The sequence below is a fragment of the Carex rostrata genome, chromosome 26, assembly GCF_964058835.1.
Source record: "Carex rostrata chromosome 26, lpCarRost1.2, whole genome shotgun sequence".
In the NCBI taxonomy this organism is placed as follows: Eukaryota; Viridiplantae; Streptophyta; class Magnoliopsida; order Poales; family Cyperaceae; genus Carex; species Carex rostrata.
The window spans coordinates 4,783,515-4,803,751 of NC_135943.1; the positions used below are offsets into that span (position 1 = coordinate 4,783,515).

At 36.2% G+C, this 20,237-nt stretch overlaps 3 protein-coding genes across 3 annotated transcripts; 2 read left to right on the forward strand and 1 right to left on the reverse strand.

Moving 5' to 3' along the window:
- Nucleotides 1–769: 769 nt before the first annotated feature.
- LOC144544163 (uncharacterized) lies at nucleotides 770–3,384 on the reverse strand. Its single transcript, XM_078292574.1, has one exon. It carries the CDS (start codon nucleotides 3,278–3,280, stop codon nucleotides 959–961), a length of 2,322 nt encoding a protein of 773 aa, XP_078148700.1. The 5' UTR covers nucleotides 3,281–3,384; the 3' UTR covers nucleotides 770–958.
- A 10,732-nt stretch (nucleotides 3,385–14,116) lies between these two features.
- Nucleotides 14,117–15,954, forward strand: LOC144544151 (uncharacterized). The gene has a single exon (XM_078292563.1). It carries the CDS (start codon nucleotides 14,213–14,215, stop codon nucleotides 15,764–15,766), a length of 1,554 nt encoding a protein of 517 aa, XP_078148689.1. The 5' UTR covers nucleotides 14,117–14,212; the 3' UTR covers nucleotides 15,767–15,954.
- A 2,362-nt stretch (nucleotides 15,955–18,316) lies between these two features.
- LOC144544118 (uncharacterized) lies at nucleotides 18,317–19,555 on the forward strand. Its single transcript, XM_078292529.1, has one exon. It carries the CDS (start codon nucleotides 18,317–18,319, stop codon nucleotides 19,553–19,555), a length of 1,239 nt encoding a protein of 412 aa, XP_078148655.1.
- The last annotated feature ends 682 nt before the right edge of the window (nucleotides 19,556–20,237 follow it).

Genomic DNA, 20,237 nt, shown 5'->3' on the forward strand with positions numbered 1-20,237 from the left:
GAACAAGATGAGCGGTTCGGATCGACCGTTAGGATTTAAAAACTCAAATATAGAATCATAGCACGGTAGCAAATCGTAATATGCATAGTACGTACCATAGACTCACTCAAAATATAAATCAATAGCTTAAGCCCAATTAAACGAAGGAATCCCTCAATCTCTAAGACTAACGCGCAGGCCCCCTTAATCAGCGTCTCTGCCTTGAGGAACCCACATTCTCTTTAACCCTCTGACCGAATAGGCTCCACTGAAGAGCGCCCCGCTATATGTTGTTAAACATTTGATGTGAACCGCTCAACATTATCTTCATATTAAAGTGCTTCTGGAAAACAAGTTTTTTATTTTTTGAAATTTTTTGAAACATTCAAAATCAATAATTTTATATCTCTTTAAAAAAATAGTAAAAATATAAATTTGGTTTCCTATTTAAATAATGTGTATTCTTAAAACAATAATTTTGTATATTTTAATATAGAAATCATGTTGAAAGGTTCGGGTTAGCTGTTTGACTTTGAAAACAGAGATGTGACATATGATTAGAGCACAAAAACAATGAGATAATTTAGCCATACACATCTATTACTGTTCAAACAAAATTGATTTTTTTTAATAAACTAGCTTGAACAGTTAAAAATGAACTGAAAATTATGAATATATGAAAAACCACCTACTACAAAAGTGCTGAAATATTGAAGCCTCGTTGCTGTAAGAAATATGGTACAAATGATAAACAAGATTCAAACAAAACAACTTATATTGATATGTCTAAAAATGAAATAAGTACAAAAACAACTTAGATATGCAACTTATTGATACAAACCAGAATTACATTAATGGGCACACAACACAAACAATTTATACAGAAAAGCAAGAGTACGTACATATATATAAGGACCCAACATACAACTACAATATCCCAAGAGGAAATTAAATAAGTGGTACAAATAACAGTGACAATTCAAACATTCATATCACCAGTAACCGCATTGCTCTCGCTCTCATGATCCTGATGCTCGGTTGGTTTGGGCCTAGTAACAATACCAGCATGGGTAAGTAATGCCCATAGTTGTGTGATCAACTCTCCTCTTTCTAGAAGTTTCTCATGAGCCTCTACATTATCGGATAGAGCGATGAACAACATCATCTCTGCCCAAAAATCGGCCAACATTCTCCACACTTGTGCTCTATCAGCACAATTCATGAGATCTTTCGCCAGCATGACACCTTTTCCAACAACAGAACTTTGAACCCACATGGCATGCAGTATATAGCTGCAGAGATATTTTTCCCTGGGTTTTTTATTACAGGACCAAGGAATGATTAATACCTCTTTTGTCACAGTTTCATACATTCCTTTTGTCCACTCAACCTCATCTGGTAAGAGTTCTGGAAGGTACTTTACTAGGTAGTGGCAATAGCTGGACAACTCTAAGGCCACCACTTGTGCCTTATCAAAGGGATTGTTAGTTCTTCGGGGTGCAGTTTCTCGACGGGGATCATTATTTTGGTGAGGTGAGCATTCCTGATCGTGAAAGAGGGTTGTTGCAATGTTCCAAACAAGGATGGCCTCTGTTGTACTACAATTAGGGTGGCAAAACAATTTCAAATGCTCCATGCCATAGATTTTTAGTGTAGTCTCTCCATTGGTGAGTTGACCAGTACCATTGTTTCTCAAGGATCTTAGTATAGCTTCTTTTGTATCAGTACTGTGATGTACAGTTGGGGTTGATATTGGTATTATTCTTCTGATCCATTTTGGAAGGTGTGTAAAAATTGATACATCTACTTTTATACAAAACAAGATAGTCTCCGGTTTCAAATCAAGAACAGAGGAATAAAATCTAGGTCCCTTGAAATTCTTTCCTCGTGCTTTTCGTGACACCTTCTTCATACAATTTGCAAGACAGTAACGTAGTTTCCTTAAATAAGAATGTGCCAGTAGACGGTAAGATCTGTTCCACTTGGCAGGGTCTTTAATGTACTTTTTAGCAAAATTAAAATTTGTCCAGCGTTTGGAATTAACCGCTGTTAATACTCTAGCTATTTGGATGTATAATGTGCATGCAAAAACCAGTAACTCTGTGATGGCTTGATCAAGAGAAGAGAAAATTTCCGCCACAACTGAACCTTTTCTAATAACATTAAAAAAGCATTGATTCAATGCTCCTTGTGACCCAAGAGATTTCCATGAAGAACTCCAATCAGTAATGTCTAATTCAAGATGAGACCCAATAATGTAAAAAACGATGATAAAACCAATCGAATCAACTATAACAAACCAGTGAAAATAATTATAAGTAGGTACCTTGATGTGCAAAAAATCAGAAACAAACATTAGCTCAACTTGGATAATGCTAAATACCCTCTCAATTGAATCTTCTTTTAGATTGCGGCCTGTTTGAATATCTCGATTGCTGCCAATATAGTCAATTAGGTCTTCTTGGACAAAATCAAGTGCCTTTCTATATCCGGCCTCATCTAGTGGGAGCTTGGCAAACCTACGCCTCAACATTTTAGCGAGGGCAAGGGAGACGCATGTGTCACGCCAGTCGGGATATACCCAAGTAACCGCTTCAGATAAGTTGAACTGGAAAACTCTGCCAATCGTCAGCACCCCTTCAGAGTTAGCTTTTTTCTGGCCTAGATGGTAGCCATTACTACAAACATCTATCTCGTGATTTGTTTCACCCATAACAATGTAGTCGCAACTGTTGATTGGTGTTGTGTGAAGATCATCTTGGAGCATAATTCTCTTCACGTGATTGTGTATTAAATTGGTGTTCTTTCCTATTAGGTAAGAGTTCTTGGCTGTGTAGAACATAATTGCCTTCACGACCTCATAAGCAGCAACATAAATACAGAGGCCCAAGAGTCTCATCCTGATTTCATTTAGAGGAGCATAGCTGCAGACAAGAAAAGCCACCCATAATAATCGGGCCAATTTCTCGGCCGACTTTCCTAATCCCCAATTGAAGAGGGGATCATCAAGTATACGAATGAACTCGATGAGCACCATCCAGATGAGAATAACTTGAGCTCTTCCTTCTAGCTTATATTGCTTGACTTGCGAAAACTCATAGGACATGAGTGGGAGGAAAAGGGCATAAGCTGAAGATATGAAGAGGCTTGTTTTTTGGTAATTTATTCTATCAATTCGAGAACGGAAGGACATCAAACAAATAGACAGTACTGATATTGCTATGACGGAGGAGGAGATAACCATTAAGATCTCAGCTCCAAGATTGCTCGTGCAAGAATATTTTTGGTCTATAATATTCATGGCTTCAATTTTTCTCTTGGCTTTGTTGGATTCTTGAAGGTTGTTTATCTGGATACAATTTAGAACTCAAATTGAGGGGATAGTTTGGCTTGGTTTGATCAGTGAATTTGTTTTTCTAGACCAACATCGAATGAAATATTATATCAAGCTCCCTATTGGGAATGTATATTAATTACGGACAAAATTTCTGCTCATGGACAGCTGTAAAGGGGCTGTCTCAGTGGCAAACAATGCTTGTTGGGCAATTGGAGAAATAGCTATCAAGGTTTGTGCATATTTTTCATTATCGCATGGATATGCAAAGTGATGATGATTTTTTAGAGTTAAAGGGCATAGTTGAACTTTCTCAAAAAATGGTGGAAAAGAGGAAACACAATGTTTATCCATTAGTTTACAAATTAGTGAAATTAGCATTGATATTGCCGGTGGCTACGGCTAGTGTTGAAAGGGTATTTTCGGCGATGAATTATGTGAAAAACCGAGTAAGGAATTCAATGGGAGATCAATTCTTGAATGATTGTTTAGTGACCTACATTGAGAAAGATTTGTTTGATGAGGTATGTGATGAACGGATTATGCAACGATGGCAAAATATGAAGGGTCGTAAAGGAGTGCTCCCTCTATTGGCTTGACTATGTAACATTCATATATTTCTTTTTTTACATGTAAACGAATATTTGTTATAAACTTTTGACTTAGTTGAATCTTTTGATGTTCAATTATATATATTGACTTCTTATTTATTTTGATTGGTATTGTAGTTTTTGTTATGTTGAATTTTTTTTTTTTTGCGCCTATATATATTCCGCCTACCCCTGGCAAAATTCCTGGCTACGCCACTGTGTGTCATCCCTGCAAACCAAATCTTTTCTTGATCTTAAGTAGGTTATTTTATATGATTAATCTCTATTAATCATACTGCATGCATATAATCCTACTCTTATCAAGGGGCCCAGTGTTATTATCACTCGTATAATGATACGATGGACGATAATACTTTTGGTGAGCATCTCTTCCTCCGCATAAGTCATGTATACTGAAATGCTACCTTTATAACTCTCTTTTACGGATAGCGTTTGATAACATTTACGAGCACACACTTCTCATGTAGGAAAGACCACACCTCATACTTTAGAACTTAACACGAATGAAACTGTTAATGACACAAACACATCACCATATAATGTTTCATTCTGGGTCAGTCAAATATCATGTTCACAACATGTATCTATGTGATTAAATGACAACTCCTTGTTTATGGTCTGTAAAACTTGACCATCATTTAATCTACATACTAACCTCCTTATGGCTAATTAGTGTTCCTGCTAATTACCACGGTTAATGACAATTTAGAGTGTTTATCATCTATATTATGAAGTTTTACAATTCAAGTCATGAACCCAAATGATTCATAAAAGAAATAACACTCAAGGAACAAAATGATTTATATTAATCATCCAATTCATGAACAAATGATTGACTTCTAGATTACGACCCTAGCAATTAATTCACGAAAGTGACCCTTAATGACATATTAGGTTAGAAACCACGATTGGTGCAGTGTGCTCGAGCATTTGGCATCCTATATATCGCCAAGCATCCCTCACCATGCATACCAGGCTATGTCCAACTCCTCTCATAGCTGTCAACAGCTGCACACAACATGATGACGACAACAGTAAGTAATTGAAATTTGCAATTTTTAATTAAAGTATGTTTCAGTTGTACTTACCGCACGAGCATTGATCGGACCTTAAGGCATGTAATTACTAGATGAATCCATCAGTCTATGTCGAAGGGTGTCGCCATAATGGCCCGTAAGGTAGACTGAAGACATGCCCCATTTCTGGTACCATACGGCATATCTCAAATCCCCGGGACCAGCATCGAATGACGCAGTTGATGGTGGACTCCATAAATGCTGCTCCGGATGTCGAGCCCGGTCGTACTCCAAGCTGAAATGCTGGCTCCAGTCGACTTTGGTCTTAGTGTACGCCGTACTGCAGGTACAATTAATTAGAAAAGATATAAACGGTGGCATTATTAAAGTGATAATGAAATTAAGTACACAGTACTTACTTGTGGAACTTTTCAGTATCATCCTTACCCATCAACGGGTACTCCGGGATGAAAGCATCTAAGCCAAACTGTCGAGATAGCCAAACTGTCGAGATACCCGATCGGGGTAGTGGTACTCCACTATCCAGAAACAAACGACCGGTCCCCGATAATACCATAGTCATCTCTGCTCTGGATCTAATGTCAGCCGGCTCATAAAGGATGCACGATAGAATGCACGATACTGTTCGCACATAATATATGCTACAAAGTTTCGGTATAGCAAGCTATACCTTTTAAACCTTTGTTATACTCTGTCAAATCAGATAGCAAGTGTACTATCCTATCGATGAGTATGCTCAGGTATCGATCCACAGGGACGGAAGAAAATGACCGGACTTATCCTAAAATCACTTAAGATTCTAGAAGTGAGAGAAATTGGTTTGGTTTAGTTCTAACAATTCTACTGATTTATGACAAGTTTAAAAGACAACAAAAGAGAATTAAAGTTGTTTTCAATTGATAAAAAGGCGTTTCCAGGGTTCAGATTTCATTTCTGTTCAGCCCCGAGGCATACGGCCCGTACAGATTCCCGTACGGTCCGTATGGGACCCCGAGTTGATGTTGCAGCTACTATTTTCTGGGTTGATACTAGTGTTTATGGTTTCTATCGACCAGATCTAGATACCTAACCTCAACTCTCGCATTTTGGCCTGGTACCCGATTACCGGACTCAAATACTCCCCTCTTAGATGCGTTAAACCTCAACTTTCGCATTTTGACTTAATTTATCTAAGTTACTTGTTGGTTTACTAAAAGTATCCAAGGACTTTCGCCTCAAGGAAAGTTTCACCTTTCGGGTACTCCTTGGTTTCACCCTACTTCATATACTTTATTCGGTTGGATTAAATGTCATAGACTTGGCTCCTAACACTTAGATGTGCGTATTCATCTAACAGGATGACTAATGAATTCAAGCAAGCACAAATAAAGCAATCGAAATACTACACAACAAGGTAAAAACAAAGCATTCAACACAAAATCCAAGTAGCATGCAAACAAAACCAAACTAGAAACTACATCTTAGCCCTAGAAACAAAGTAAATTAGCTACTCATGTTCACAAGATAACACAAATAACAAGAAATGAAAAAGTTCATGAAAAACAGTGGAAAATCCGAAGATCCATTGCAAACTCGCGTTTTTCACTTCTCTTCCTCTTTTCCTCGTCTTGTCTCTTCTCCAAGAAAGATTGTCCACATTTATAGGCTTTAAAGCATAGGTTTCAGTGTAAATCAGGGCCGTAATTTAGATATAATATGGAGATATCAGATACGAAAACCAGTCGATATTCGCATCTCGAAGCATCTGGAGCTGACCCCGGACATAAGAAATCCCCTTGCCCTTCTATTCATGACTGTGATCACTGCCCCATATGGCACCGTACGTGGGGCATTTGTCTGGGTCAGGACCTCCCCACTAGGGATGTGGCAATGATATAACTGGCCGATTTACGGGCAGATGTGACCACAACCAATGCTGGAGCAGAAGAAGCGATCCAAAAATCTGTTTATTCTTCACCTGAAAATTTAACTTAAAATAAGAACTGGGTGCTTCTTATCCAACATTCAAGAACAACGTATATTAATACAGACTTACCAGACAATCATGACACAGGCCTCTGTATAAGTGGGCGAGGACAGCTCCACCACAGTTCCATCTCGATTCTATCTCCAAGTTCCTCAGCAGGGAGAGATACATAATCGGAACAGTGTCACCGCTAGAGTCCTCGAACATGACAGCACCACACAAATCCAGCACATATGCCCTAGTATACCTGCAATATAAAATAATCAATATAAATAATTGAGATTGTTGATAAACTACTAAGTTACTTTAAAGAGTGTAATAATACCTCCTGACCGTCTCAATGTCAGTAGTCTCAGGAAATATCTGATTCTGGAAGAAGTGAGACCGGAGTGCCTTTAAAGAAATACAGTACCCATAATACCGGAACTCCTCCTCCTCCTCCCCCTTCTTCTTCTTATATTTCTTCTGTAGATTCTTCGGATCACACCCTAACAACTCCGGTATCATCCTCTGCAACTCTGGATAATCTAAGATGCCACATATGGGGTCGCCATCGATACGTAAACCCCATAAGACGCTCACATCACCAAGGGTGACTGTCATCTCTCCGACCGGGAGATGAAATGTATGGGTCTCGGGTCGCCATCTCTCAGCTAAACCATGCATCAGAGACTGATCGATCTTACTCTGCGACATGGTGGCAAGCTGATACAACCCAAGGTTCAAGAGGTATCGCTGCATTTCTTTATAGGGCACGAATGGAATCTCTGACCTGCGGTGCCTCACCGTAAGCATGACATCATCATGTATTTATTATTAATTTGTCAGACTCAAATCGTGTGATTTTTTAGTATTATTTACAATAAGTATAAAAATCACGTACCTTGAGAGATGCCAATGAGACGCGGTGCTTAACATGATGGGTCCATAGGAGAGGACTAAATGTGTCAGGATCATGCACGCCATCTGTAAAACCAGCCTGAGATGACGAACTTGCTCCAATCGGATCCTCAAATCCCCTACCAGTCGTATCCTCATATGACGATGGGCCCTCTCCAAATGGATCAACCGAGGATGCGCCCGCTCTAGTCGGATCCACACCATCTGGACCCGCTCCAGCCGGACCCGCTGCAGGCTCAAGTCGTACTCCCCACCGTCTAGCTCTAGGTATACTACATTTACCAAAAAATATATACTACTCAGTAACAACTTAAGAAAATCAAAATTTATTCGCAATTTTATACAATTTCTAAATATTTTCAACTAAATTCAAACTCTAATTCAACTGCAAATTCAAGCAATTGATCTGTAGTAAAATGATTAATTATTTATAATAAACTCCTAATTATATGATATTAATATATTCAACAATTATACAATAACCATAATATATTATATTATTATTATAATAATTATTCAATATATTACGAATATAACATATTAATTATATAAATAATATAAAAACTATTGTCAAATTTACTTGTTAAAATAAAACTTATTGTATATGCTTGTATAAGTGTCAGAAGTAGAGAAATGACCCATTTGTCCTCATAAATTGATTAATTAGAAGTCAAACATTTTTCAGATTTATGTTACTAAATTTTATTTTTTATTAAAGAGTAAAATATGTACTTCATAAATTTTAAATCAGTTTTAACATTACAGACAACAAAATGGATAAATTTGTAATTTTTTTCAATTTTAGAATGGTAAATCATATTCCTAAACCAAATAATTTTTTTTAGAGTCCATCTCGACAATAAAATATGCAATTCAAGCATCCAATTCGAACAATTAAGCAATTCAAGCATCCAATTCAAGCAATTGAACTATAATCGAATCGAATCGAATCACATTCAACATTTCAAGCAATTCAACCATACACTCTAATCGAATCGAATCACATTTAACAATCAATTTAATCACATTCAACAATCAATTTAAACTAATCGAATCGAATCGAATCACATCCACAATTAAACCATAACCATAACCATAACCGTAACCCTAACCCTAATCCTAAATTAAACTAATCGAATCACAATAAAATAAACATACATTCAATAGAGGAGGCAACGGCTCGGTGGTGCAGCGGGGGTGAAGGGTAGCGAGCGAGGGAGCGAGGGAGCGAGGGAGCGAGGGAGCGAGGGAGAGGAGCTATGTGTGGCGGTGGGGAAGAGAGGGAGGAGGAGAGGTGCAGGGCAGGCGCCGGTGGGGCAATGGCAGAGGGAAACTGCCGGTTTTTTTTTTTTGGTTCACTGGTGCGAAGGGTAAAGAGACAGAGAGGTTCGGGTATAACATGGGGCGTGGACCGCCAGTGTTACGGGCGCCTCATTGGGGCTATGGACCGCCCGTGATGGGGGCGGTTCACAGGGGGTTTGGGCTGCCCGAGGGTAAGGCGCTCCACTAGAATTATGGGCCGCCCGTAAGCCTGGCGGTCAGGGTAGAAATAAAAAAAAATAAGAAACAAGGTTATTTTTAAAATTTTCTTTTTTGAAGGGGATATTAATAAAAATGGCCGGACGACTTGCTTGATATGATATAAGATGAGGAAATGTTACTGGGACAAATCCGGAAAAAAATAAAGAAATACATAATAAAGAGTAGAGCTAGCGTGTTCTTAAGTTCACCCAGTCTTTGGTGAGCTCAAGTTTAAAACTCATCAAATTGGCTTCAAATGACGAATCCGAACCGTTGGAATCCGTCTACTTACGAGTGATGCATCTGCATATGAAAATTTTAAATATTCGAATTAATTTAGTTTAAAGTGAATTGGTCAAAATTAGAAAGTTAATAAATAAATTTTAATGCATTCATTTTTTGAATGTATTTTGACCACTTGACTCTATGCAAAATTAATTTTAAAATTATATTTTTTTTACATGTAGACGCATCCCTCGTAAAGTAGGTAGGTTTCAACGGTTTAGATTCGCTGTTTATAGCCGATTCAATGAGTTTTAGACTTAAATTTATCAAGAAACTTGATGAACTTAAGAACACCCTAGTTCTACTCCATAATAAATATTAAAATGTGTTTCCATTTTATTTGGCGTTTCAAGGTCAAAACTTAAAACTTTGCTATTAACCCTATCAATTCTTAATCTGACTTTAGCCTACGGGCACTGTAACACGCAAAAAAAAAAAAAAATGTTCTTAATTTGACTTTAGCCTACGGGCATTGTAACACTAGAATTCGGTTCTTTACTTAAAAAGGACCCGCAAAATTTAAAGGGAGAGAAAAAGTAGGCTGCACTGCAAAATTTAATGGACTAAAATGAAGCACACAGTTCGGTTCCTTTAGAAATTATTTTATAAACCATAAATAGAAAAACAATTTTGAGGGAACCAGCATGATTGTTTTTTTTTTTTGAAAAACCACAAAGACCGAGTGGAGCATTCGGTCTCCACTTTTTTTTTTCTCCAGACCGAATGCTCCACTTGGTCTCACTCTTTTTTTAACTTTTTTCAACTTTTCCGTGCGGCAAACGGTGTGGCATATGTTTTATGTATATGTATAGAGAGTGACTTGAAATTTCAAAATCCAAAAAGTCAATCCGAACCGTTCATCTTGTTTTCCATATTAATATGTGCTTGGAGATCAAATTTTACATTTTTCTGAATTTTTTTACTATTTATTAAGCCACTTTGAAAATTGTTGATCCAACGGTGGCTGCTAATTTTACTGTTTTGTTAAGCCACCGTTGGATCAACAATTTTCGAAGTGACTTAATAAATAGTAAAAAAATTCAGAAAAATGTAAAATTTGGTCTCCAAGCACATATTAAATGGAAAACAAGATGAACGGTTCGGATCGACTTTTTGGATTTTAAAATTTCAAGTCACTCTCTATAAATATACATAAAAGGATTATTCGGATCTTATGTGGCTGAATCTGTGAAAAATTGAAAAAAAAGGTGAGACCGAGTGGAGCATTCGGTCTGGAGAAAAAAAAAGTGGAGACCGAATGCTCCACTCGGTCTTTGTGGTTTTTCAAAAAAAAAAACAATCATGCTGGTTCCCTAAAAATTGTTTTTCTATTTATAGTTTATAAAAAAATCTCGTTCCTTTAGGTCTTGTTCGGCAGCAGTAAAAAATTTTACTGTTTACATTAAAAAAATAAAAATTCACTATGTAGGCTGCATTGCAAAATTTAATGGACTAGAATGAAGCACACAGTTCAGTTCCTTTAGGTCTTGTTCGACAGCAGTAAAAAATTTTACTGTTTACGTGAAAAAAAAAATTCACTCATAGTGAATTTTTAGTTTTTCACGCAAACAGTAAAAATCAGTTCAAAAATTTTGCAATCTCATTTCTATTCCATTTTCCCTCCGTCCGTCGAATAGGCCCTTAAATATAATTTTTCAACGGCGATGGTAAGATGGTACATATAGACTGAATTAGGACTGCAAACGAATCGAACCAAATCAAACTTACTCTATTTTGAATTTGAGTTTGAATAAGATTTGAACCGAACTGGTTTGATTTGTTTCAGAATGAACTTTAATCAACAAACTAATTGTAATTTTTTTCAAATCAAATTGAAGTCAATCGAATCACAACCTACGGACTTTTTTAGCGGTCACTGGTAATTATGCATTAGTTTTCTTCACGCGATTTCCTTTTACTTTTTACCTATCACAAATCTATACTGATAAATTATGGACCAACCCAAAATCTTCTTACCTTTTACGCTGCTAAATTGATTAAAATAACGGCATGGTTCTAGACAAATGAAACTTATTTCCATTGTTAACTTGTTACGCTGCTGAAGCATTTTTCTATTATTATAAGTTACCATAATATTAAAGATTGATGGTTGAAGCCATTAGTTGCATTATTTGAAATTCGAATCTAAATAGTTTACGAACCAATTTCAAACGAATTATACTCAGTTTGAGTTTGAATAAGATTCGAACCGAATTGGTTTGATTTGTTTCATAACGAACTAATTTTGAATCGAATTAATTATAAACTTTTTCCGAACAAAACTCAAATCGAATCACGAACTATGAACTTTTTGTGTAGCCCTAGGCTGCATCAACATAAAAATTATTAATTCGTATCCTGTGAATTAACTCAAAGAAGAATTTTTTAAGTTAATACATCTGAACTGTCCAATCTACTTTAAGATCCGTACGAACTAGATCTGCACTAATATTAAAAGACTTAAATTATAGGATGTAGCTGGATTAGCTCGGTTCAAAATCAGACGGCCAAGATGCATTCACTAAAAAATTGCTCTTTTGAGTTAATGCAGACTATGCGGACTTAAAAAATTATAAGGAATCTAAATAATGCTTCGGTTTCTTCTATTGTATAAAATTTCACCGTAATCTATCTAATGTGCTCTATTATTTTTAAATAATTTCTAAAAATAAGAAGTTCTGAATTAGGGATGGCTGGCCTGAATCTCTGATCGTCTGTGGCTACAGTTGGTGTAACTGTATAAAATTACTTTTGTGGGAATAGCAGAAATTGGTGTTTGCAGTGGCGCAGCCAGGAATTTTGCCAGGGGTAGGCGGAATATATATAGTTGCAAAAAAAAAAAATTTAACATAACAAAAACTACAATACCAATCAAAATAAACAAGAAGTCAATATATATAATTGAACATCAAAAGATTCAACTAAGTCAAAAGTTTATAACAAATATTCGTTTACATATAAAAAAAGAAATATATGAATGTTACATAGTCAAGCCAATGGAGGGAGCACTTCTTTACGACCCTTCATATTTTGCCATCGTTGCATAATCCGTTCATCACATACCTCATCAAACAAATCTTTCTCAATGTAGGTCACTAAACAATTATTCAAGAATTGATCTCCCATTGAATTCCTTACTCGATTTTTCACATAATTCATCGCCGAAAATACCCTTTCAACACTAGCCGTAGCCACCGGCAATATCAATGCTAATTTCACTAATTTGTAAACTAATGGATAAACATTGTGCTTTCTCTTTTCCACTATTTTTTGAGAAAGTTCAACTATGCCCTTTAACTCTAAAAAATCATCATCACTTTGCATATCCATGCGATAATGAAAAATATGCACAGACCTTGATAGCTATTTCTCCAATTGCCCAACAAGCATTGTTTGCCATGAGACAGCTCCCTTTACAGCTGTAGGATTCTGTGAAAAAATAAGCAAGTATTAGAAAAACACAAACTAAATGCAAATGAAAAATTGTCAAAATAAATTAAAAAGAACAATATATTAGATACCAGTTGTTTAGCTGCAACATTAAGGAAGTCCAGGAGACGAGAATGCAAATGTACAGGGCAAACCTAAATTATGAAAGAAATATATAAGTTGAAAAAAGAAAACAATAATTATAGCAATGGCAACTTCCACAAGAACAAAAACTCTTATCCTTCAAGAATATGCTTTCAAACTAAATGGCACATCACATATACATTGAATGAACTAACATCTTGATGTGAGATACAACAAATAACATCCAATAAATTTGGTGCCAACTGCCAACCCTCATAGAATAATCTGTTATGTTACCGAAAACTCCAAAACAATAAATGTTTTACTTGATACGGTGTTGGCTGACAATTCCAAGCTAACCTTAAACAAAAACAATAAAACATAAAACATAAAAAAGGAAAAAAAGATAATGTGTCTGCTGTGCAACGATATGGCCATTAATATCTATTCAAGCAATGGTCTAAAATTTTTAGTTCACAGTGGTTAAATTGAAAATGCATGTTTAACTAATTTATTTTACAAAAGTTAATTTCTGAATCCAATATATTTGACCCAATCACCCAAACAAGTAAGGAATCAATCAATTCTAGCCCCAATACCCATTTCAAGAAGATATCAATTAAGAAACTCTAACCAGCAGAGAGGGGCAAGGAGCGGAGGTCAGAGAGGCGTGGTCAGTGGTCACGGAGCGGAGAGGCAGTCGCATGGTTTAGGGTTAGGCAGAGCCGCGGAGGCAGTCGCGTCTCGCGTGCGTGCAGGCTGCAGCGGAGCAAAGAAGCGTGGTTGGTGACTTGGTTCTATTCGCTAACGAAGCGGAGCGAAGGAAGCACTCTTCTCCTAACGGGCTGTGAAAAAATTGGGTCAGGGGTAGGCAGATTTTTTTCAGGCCCATTAGAAAACCTGGTCCAAAATTTATTTATTTTTTTCCAGGGGTAGGCAGTGATGAACAGTAGCTCCGCCCCTGGTGCTGACGATTGGCAGAGTTTTCCAGTTCAACTTATCTGAAGCGGTTACTTGGGTATATCCCGACTGGCGTGACACATGCGTCTCCCTTGCCCTCGCTAAAATGTTGAGGCGTAGGTTTGCCAAGCTCCCACTAGATGAGGCCGGATATAGAAAGGCACTTGATTTTGTCCAAGAAGACCTAATTGACTATATTGGCAGCAATCGAGATATTCAAACAGGCCGCAATCTAAAAGAAGATTCAATTGAGAGGGTATTTAGCATTATCCAAGTTGAGCTAATGTTTGTTTCTGATTTTTTGCACATCAAGGTACCTACTTATAATTATTTTCACTGGTTTGTTATAGTTGATTCGATTGGTTTTATCATCGTTTCTTACATTATTGGGTCTCATCTTGAATTAGACATTACTGATTGGAGTTCTTCATGGAAATCTCTTGGGTCACAAGGAGCATTGAATCAATGCTTTTTTAATGTTATTAGAAAAGGTTCAGTTGTGGCGGAAATTTTCTCTTCTCTTGATCAAGCCATCACAGAGTTACTGGTTTTTGCATGCACATTATACATCCAAATAGCCAGAGTATTAACAGCGGTTAATTCCAAACGCTGGACAAATTTTAATTTTACTAAAAAGTACATTAAAGACCCTGCCAAGTGGAACAGATCTTACCGTCTACTGGCACATTCTTATTTAAGGAAACTACGTTACTGTCTTGCAAATTGTATGAAGAAGGTGTCACGAAAAGCACGAGGAAAGAATTTCAAGGGACCTAGATTTTATTCCTCTGTTCTTGATTTGAAACCGGAGACTATCTTGTTTTGTATAAAAGTAGATGTATCAATTTTAACACACCTTCCAAAGTGGATCAGAAGAATAATACCAACATCAACCCCAACTGTACATCACAGTACTGATACAAAAGAAGCTATACTAAGATCCTTGAGAAACAATGGTACTGGTCAACTCACCAATGGAGAGACTACACTAAAAATCTATGGCATGGAGCATTTGAAATTGGTTTGCCATCCTAATGATAGTACAACAGAGGCCATCCTTGTTTGGAACATCGCAACAACCCTCTTTCACCATCAGGAATGCTCACCTCACCAAAATAATGATCCCCGTCAAGAAACTACACCCCGAAGAAATAACAATCCCTTTGATAAGGCACAAGTGGTGGCCTTAGAGTTGTCCAGCTATTGCCACTATCTAGTAAAGTACCTTCCAGAACTCTTACCAGATGAGGTTGAGTGGACAAAAGGAGTGTACGAAACTGTGACAAAAGAGGTATTAATCATTCCTTGGTCCTGTAATAAAAAACCTAGGGAAAAATATCTCTGCAGCTATATACTACAGGCCATGTGGGTTCAAAGTTCTGTTGTTGGAAAGGGTGTCATGCTGGCGAAAGATCTCATGAATTGTGCTGATAGAGCACAGGTGTGGAGAATGTTGGCTGATTTTTGGGCAGAGATGATGTTGTTCATCGCTCCATCTGATAATGTAGAGGCTCATGAGAAACTTCTAGAAAGCGGAGAGTTGATCACACAACTATGGGCATTACTTACCCATGCTGGTATTGTTACTAGGCCCAAACCAACCGAGCATCAGGATCATGAGAGCGAGAGCAATGCGGTTACTGGTGATACGAATGTTTGAATTGTCACTGTTATTTGTACCACTTATTTTCCTCTTGGCATATTGTAGTTGTATGTTGGGTCCTTGTATATATGTACTCTTGCTTTTCTATATAAATTGTTTGTGTTGTGTGCCTATTAATATAATTCTAGTTTGTATCAATAAATTTAGGTATAATATAGTTAATACCAGTATTAGTATTATTATTATCACTTTCACTTTCACTTTCACTTTCACTTTCACTTTTATATTTATTATTTTTATTTTTATTACTACTTATTTTTATTTTATGATTGTGATTGAGTTTCATTTTTAGCTTATTCCAATTTGTTTGAGACTAAAGGCTTGGTGATTGTTGTTATTGTTGTTGTTATTTGTATCAATAAGTTGCATATATAAGTTGTTTTTGTATTTATTTCATTTTCAGACATATCAATCAGTTGTTTTATTTGAATCATGTTTATCATTTGTACCATATTTCTTACAGCAACGAGGCTTCAATATTTCAGCACTTTTGTAGTAGATGGTTTTTCATATATTCATAATTTTCAGTTCATTTTTAACTGTTCAAACTAGTTTATTAAAAAAATTCAATTTTGTTTGAACAGTAATAGATGTGTATGGCTAAAACATCTCATTGTTTTTGTACCCTAATCATGTGCCATATATTTCTCTGTTTTCAAAGTCAAACAGCTGATCTGAACCATTCAACATGATTTCTATATTAAAATATACAAAATTATTGTTTTAACCATACACATTATTTAAATAGGAAACCAAATTTATATTTTTAAAAAATAAATACAAAATTATTAATTTTGTTAAAGAGAATGTGGGTTCCGCATGGCAGAGGCGCTGAATAAGGGGGCCTGTGCGTTAGAGATTGTGGGATTCCTTCGTTCAATTGGGCTTAAGCTGTTGATTTATATTTTTCTTTAAACTTTGATCTAGTTCAAGCCCACTGCTTTAGCCCATTTCATTTTTTCTATTTTCAATTTTGGGATATTAATAAATATCCTTATTTATGTGCCAAAAAAAAATATATCTCAATCTGATATTTTATATTATTATTACTACTATTATTTTTATAATATCATATTTTTCATGCCTAATCTAATGTTCTTGAACTCTTAAAAATTGTATTTATTTGATATGTTGGGTTCATGAAATAAATGGTATTGTATTTATTGAACCTTGATAACATTTAGACTTTTGTACAAGCAAATTAACTAACTGAGTAACAACCTAACATAAAAAAATGGTTACACTAATCCTATTTCCAATTACATATGTTTGACTTTTACTCAACTCTTTAATCTATTGGCTTATTCTAGACTATACTTCATCTTGATTTTTATCTTAAGCATCACAAAAACCGAACACAAATATACGCTACCTGGATTCGATTTTTTTTTTTTATTTAGAATTAATGAAAAAAATTTCGTTGAAACAAGCCTTGGATGGGATGATTCTCTGTAACTAGCCTCCACCAATCCCTAGGATCGGTGGAGCAAAAAAAATCAAAACTACACCGGTCCTAGGGACCGGTGGAGCCTATTCTGTGTCTGCCACACCGACTACACGCAGGCTACACCAAAACAAACCTGCACCGATCCTGTGGATCGGTGTAGCTTAAAAATTAGTCCACCGTTCCTGTGGATCGGTGTAGGTTCACACTATACCATTTACCCAGCCGCACCCTTCTTCTTCTCTTCCCGATCTCCATTTTTCTTTCTTCTTCCTTCTATTTTTTCTTATTTTGTTTTTTTTCAGATTCAGTAGAGGAGTTGTCATATGAACAGATCGCCACCACCATTGTACTCAGCATCGTCTTCTGATTATTATTGTGAGTTTTTTTTTACTCAATATTTATTGTTTTTCTGTACTCATATATTATGTAGTGTTTTTTTATATGTTTATATATTTAGTGTGTTTTTTTTACTCATATGTTTATTTAGTATTTTTTTTTACTCATATGTTTATTAATTTAGTGTTTGATTTTTGTTCAGCAAAATGTCACTGCTATTGATCAATGTGTATTATGGTGGTAACCTCCAAAGCACTTCAACAGGTGTTGGTTATGACATAGGGGCTGCATTTACCTTTACTGTATCTGATTCTACCAGTTTTGCTATTATAAGACGGCAAATATACGTTGGACTTGAATTGCTTCCGAGTCGAGTCAAATTGACAATCAGGGTACGTATGAACACAGCACCGCCCGGATCGTACCATTTCTCACTATTTCTGATAGAAAATGAGGAAACTTGGGATGTCATTAAACAAACTGCAGCTCAAGTGGCTGGATTTAAGGTTATAGAATTGGTAGCTGAGGCGCACCAGGCTAGAAACCAAACCAGTTATGATCCGTGTCCAGATAGTTTGCCTGGAGGTAGTAACACACCGTCGGTTCAGACCGGCTTTGATCCTAACTCGGGCAGTGTACCTGTACCCACCTACACACCTCCGGTTCAGGCAGGTGACGGCCTTTGTGAGCAATCAGATGAAGACACAGAATCTGATAGAAGTTCTTTTGATGATGATGATTCGGATGAAGAATGGAATGCAGATATGGATGAAGCGGAGGCTGAAATGAACGACCGAGAAATATTGAAGGATTGGCACAACTCAATCCCATTCCTCAATCGAGGACCTAAGCATCCATGTTCCTCATTCCACGATGAATTGCCAATGCCATACGCGGATCGTGCATTTTTTGCAAACCCCCTCAGGCTAGATGAAAAATTTGCTGAAGGTCAAATGTTTGAATCCAAAGCCAAACTAATATCAGAACTTGCTAAATTTCACCTAAACAAAAACACAGAGTTAGATGTGCTAAACAGCAACAGAACAAAGTATAGAGTTAAATGTAAATCTTCTAAATGCAAATGGAAGCTGTATGCAATTGTAGTACCAACAGGTGCATGGACAATTTCCACCAACCCGTTTATCCACACATGTTTTGGCAGTGCTGAAAGGTTGGATAGTCATCAAATGACTTCTAGAGTAATTGCTGATATTATTAAACCGGCTTTGAAAGATGATCTGGAGTTAAGCATTAAAATGGTCAAGCATCTGGTTAAAGTTAAATTTGGGACAGTAGTGCCCTTGTTTAACAAGTTGTGGAGAGATAGAGAACTTGCAATTGCGGACTTGTTTGGGAGTTGGGAGAAGTCTTACGAGGTGCTGCCATCGTTTTTGGCTGCCATCAAAGCGTCTAATCCAGGTACACAGTACCTACTAGAAAGTGAACTATCAACCAAGTTTAATATCAATATTTTCAACCGGGTTGCATGGGCATTTGGGCCATGCATTGAGGCATGGCCTCATCTTCGACCCGTTATCAGTGTTGATGCTGGGTTCTTATCCGGAAGGTATAAGGGTAAACTTTTTATGGCTTGTGCTTACGATGCAGAGCAACAACTCTTGCCATTTGCATTTGCAATTTGTGAAAAAGAGTCTATAGAAAATTGGGGTTGGTTTATGAATTGGTTGCGTATCAATGTTGTCGGACCAGGAAAAATATGTGTCATCTCGGACCAGCATCTTGGTATACGAGGGGTGTTTGAGGCTCCTAATCTGGGATGGTCTGAGGAACAAGGTGAAGCTGTACACCGACTGTGTTCACAGCATATTTGTGAAAATATTTGGAAAAGATACCCTCAAAAGTGGATCAAAAAGGTATTCAAGAAATTTGTTGAGAAGAAAAAAATCTGGAGATTTGAAGAGGGGATGGATTTGATTAAGCAAAGAGATGTAGCTGTACATGACTACATTATGAAATTTGGTAAACGGCTCCGCAATCATTAAGGCGAGCAATTTGATACAACCCTAATCTCTTCAGAGCATCTTCCATCCGACTGTTGTAAGTAATACGAGTCTTATGTGAATTTATCTGGTTCAATGAAGAGGAAGGCTGCCAAAAAGAAATAAAACATTATAAACCCTTCAAATACTTCATATAATATTTATTTGCAACAAATAATTAATAGATATAATCAAAATTACCATATCACGAACTTTCCATGCTCTGTGGTTCTGTGGTGCTAATTTCAACAGCTCCGGATAATTCACATTATCCATTGACTCTGTTAGAAAATTTGATAAACAATATTTTTGCAACTAATGAGAGTCATCACACATAATTATATAAACAAACATTTTTTTCAAGCATATGGCTACAATAATCAAAATTTATGTAAACAACATATCATCTAATTTTAATTTTAATAATAAACTTCATAAATATTACTAATTTTATACATTATAATTTTATCTAATTTTAAACTTCATGAATATTACTAATTTTACACATTTATAATTTTATACAAATTATAATACATATTACTAAAAAGTTACATTATACTACATGAATACTTAATTACACAAATTTATTCTACATAAATACTAAATTACACTAAATTAACATCAAATGAACTATAAATTAACACTACATTAGCACTACATTACACTAAATTAAAATCAAATAAAC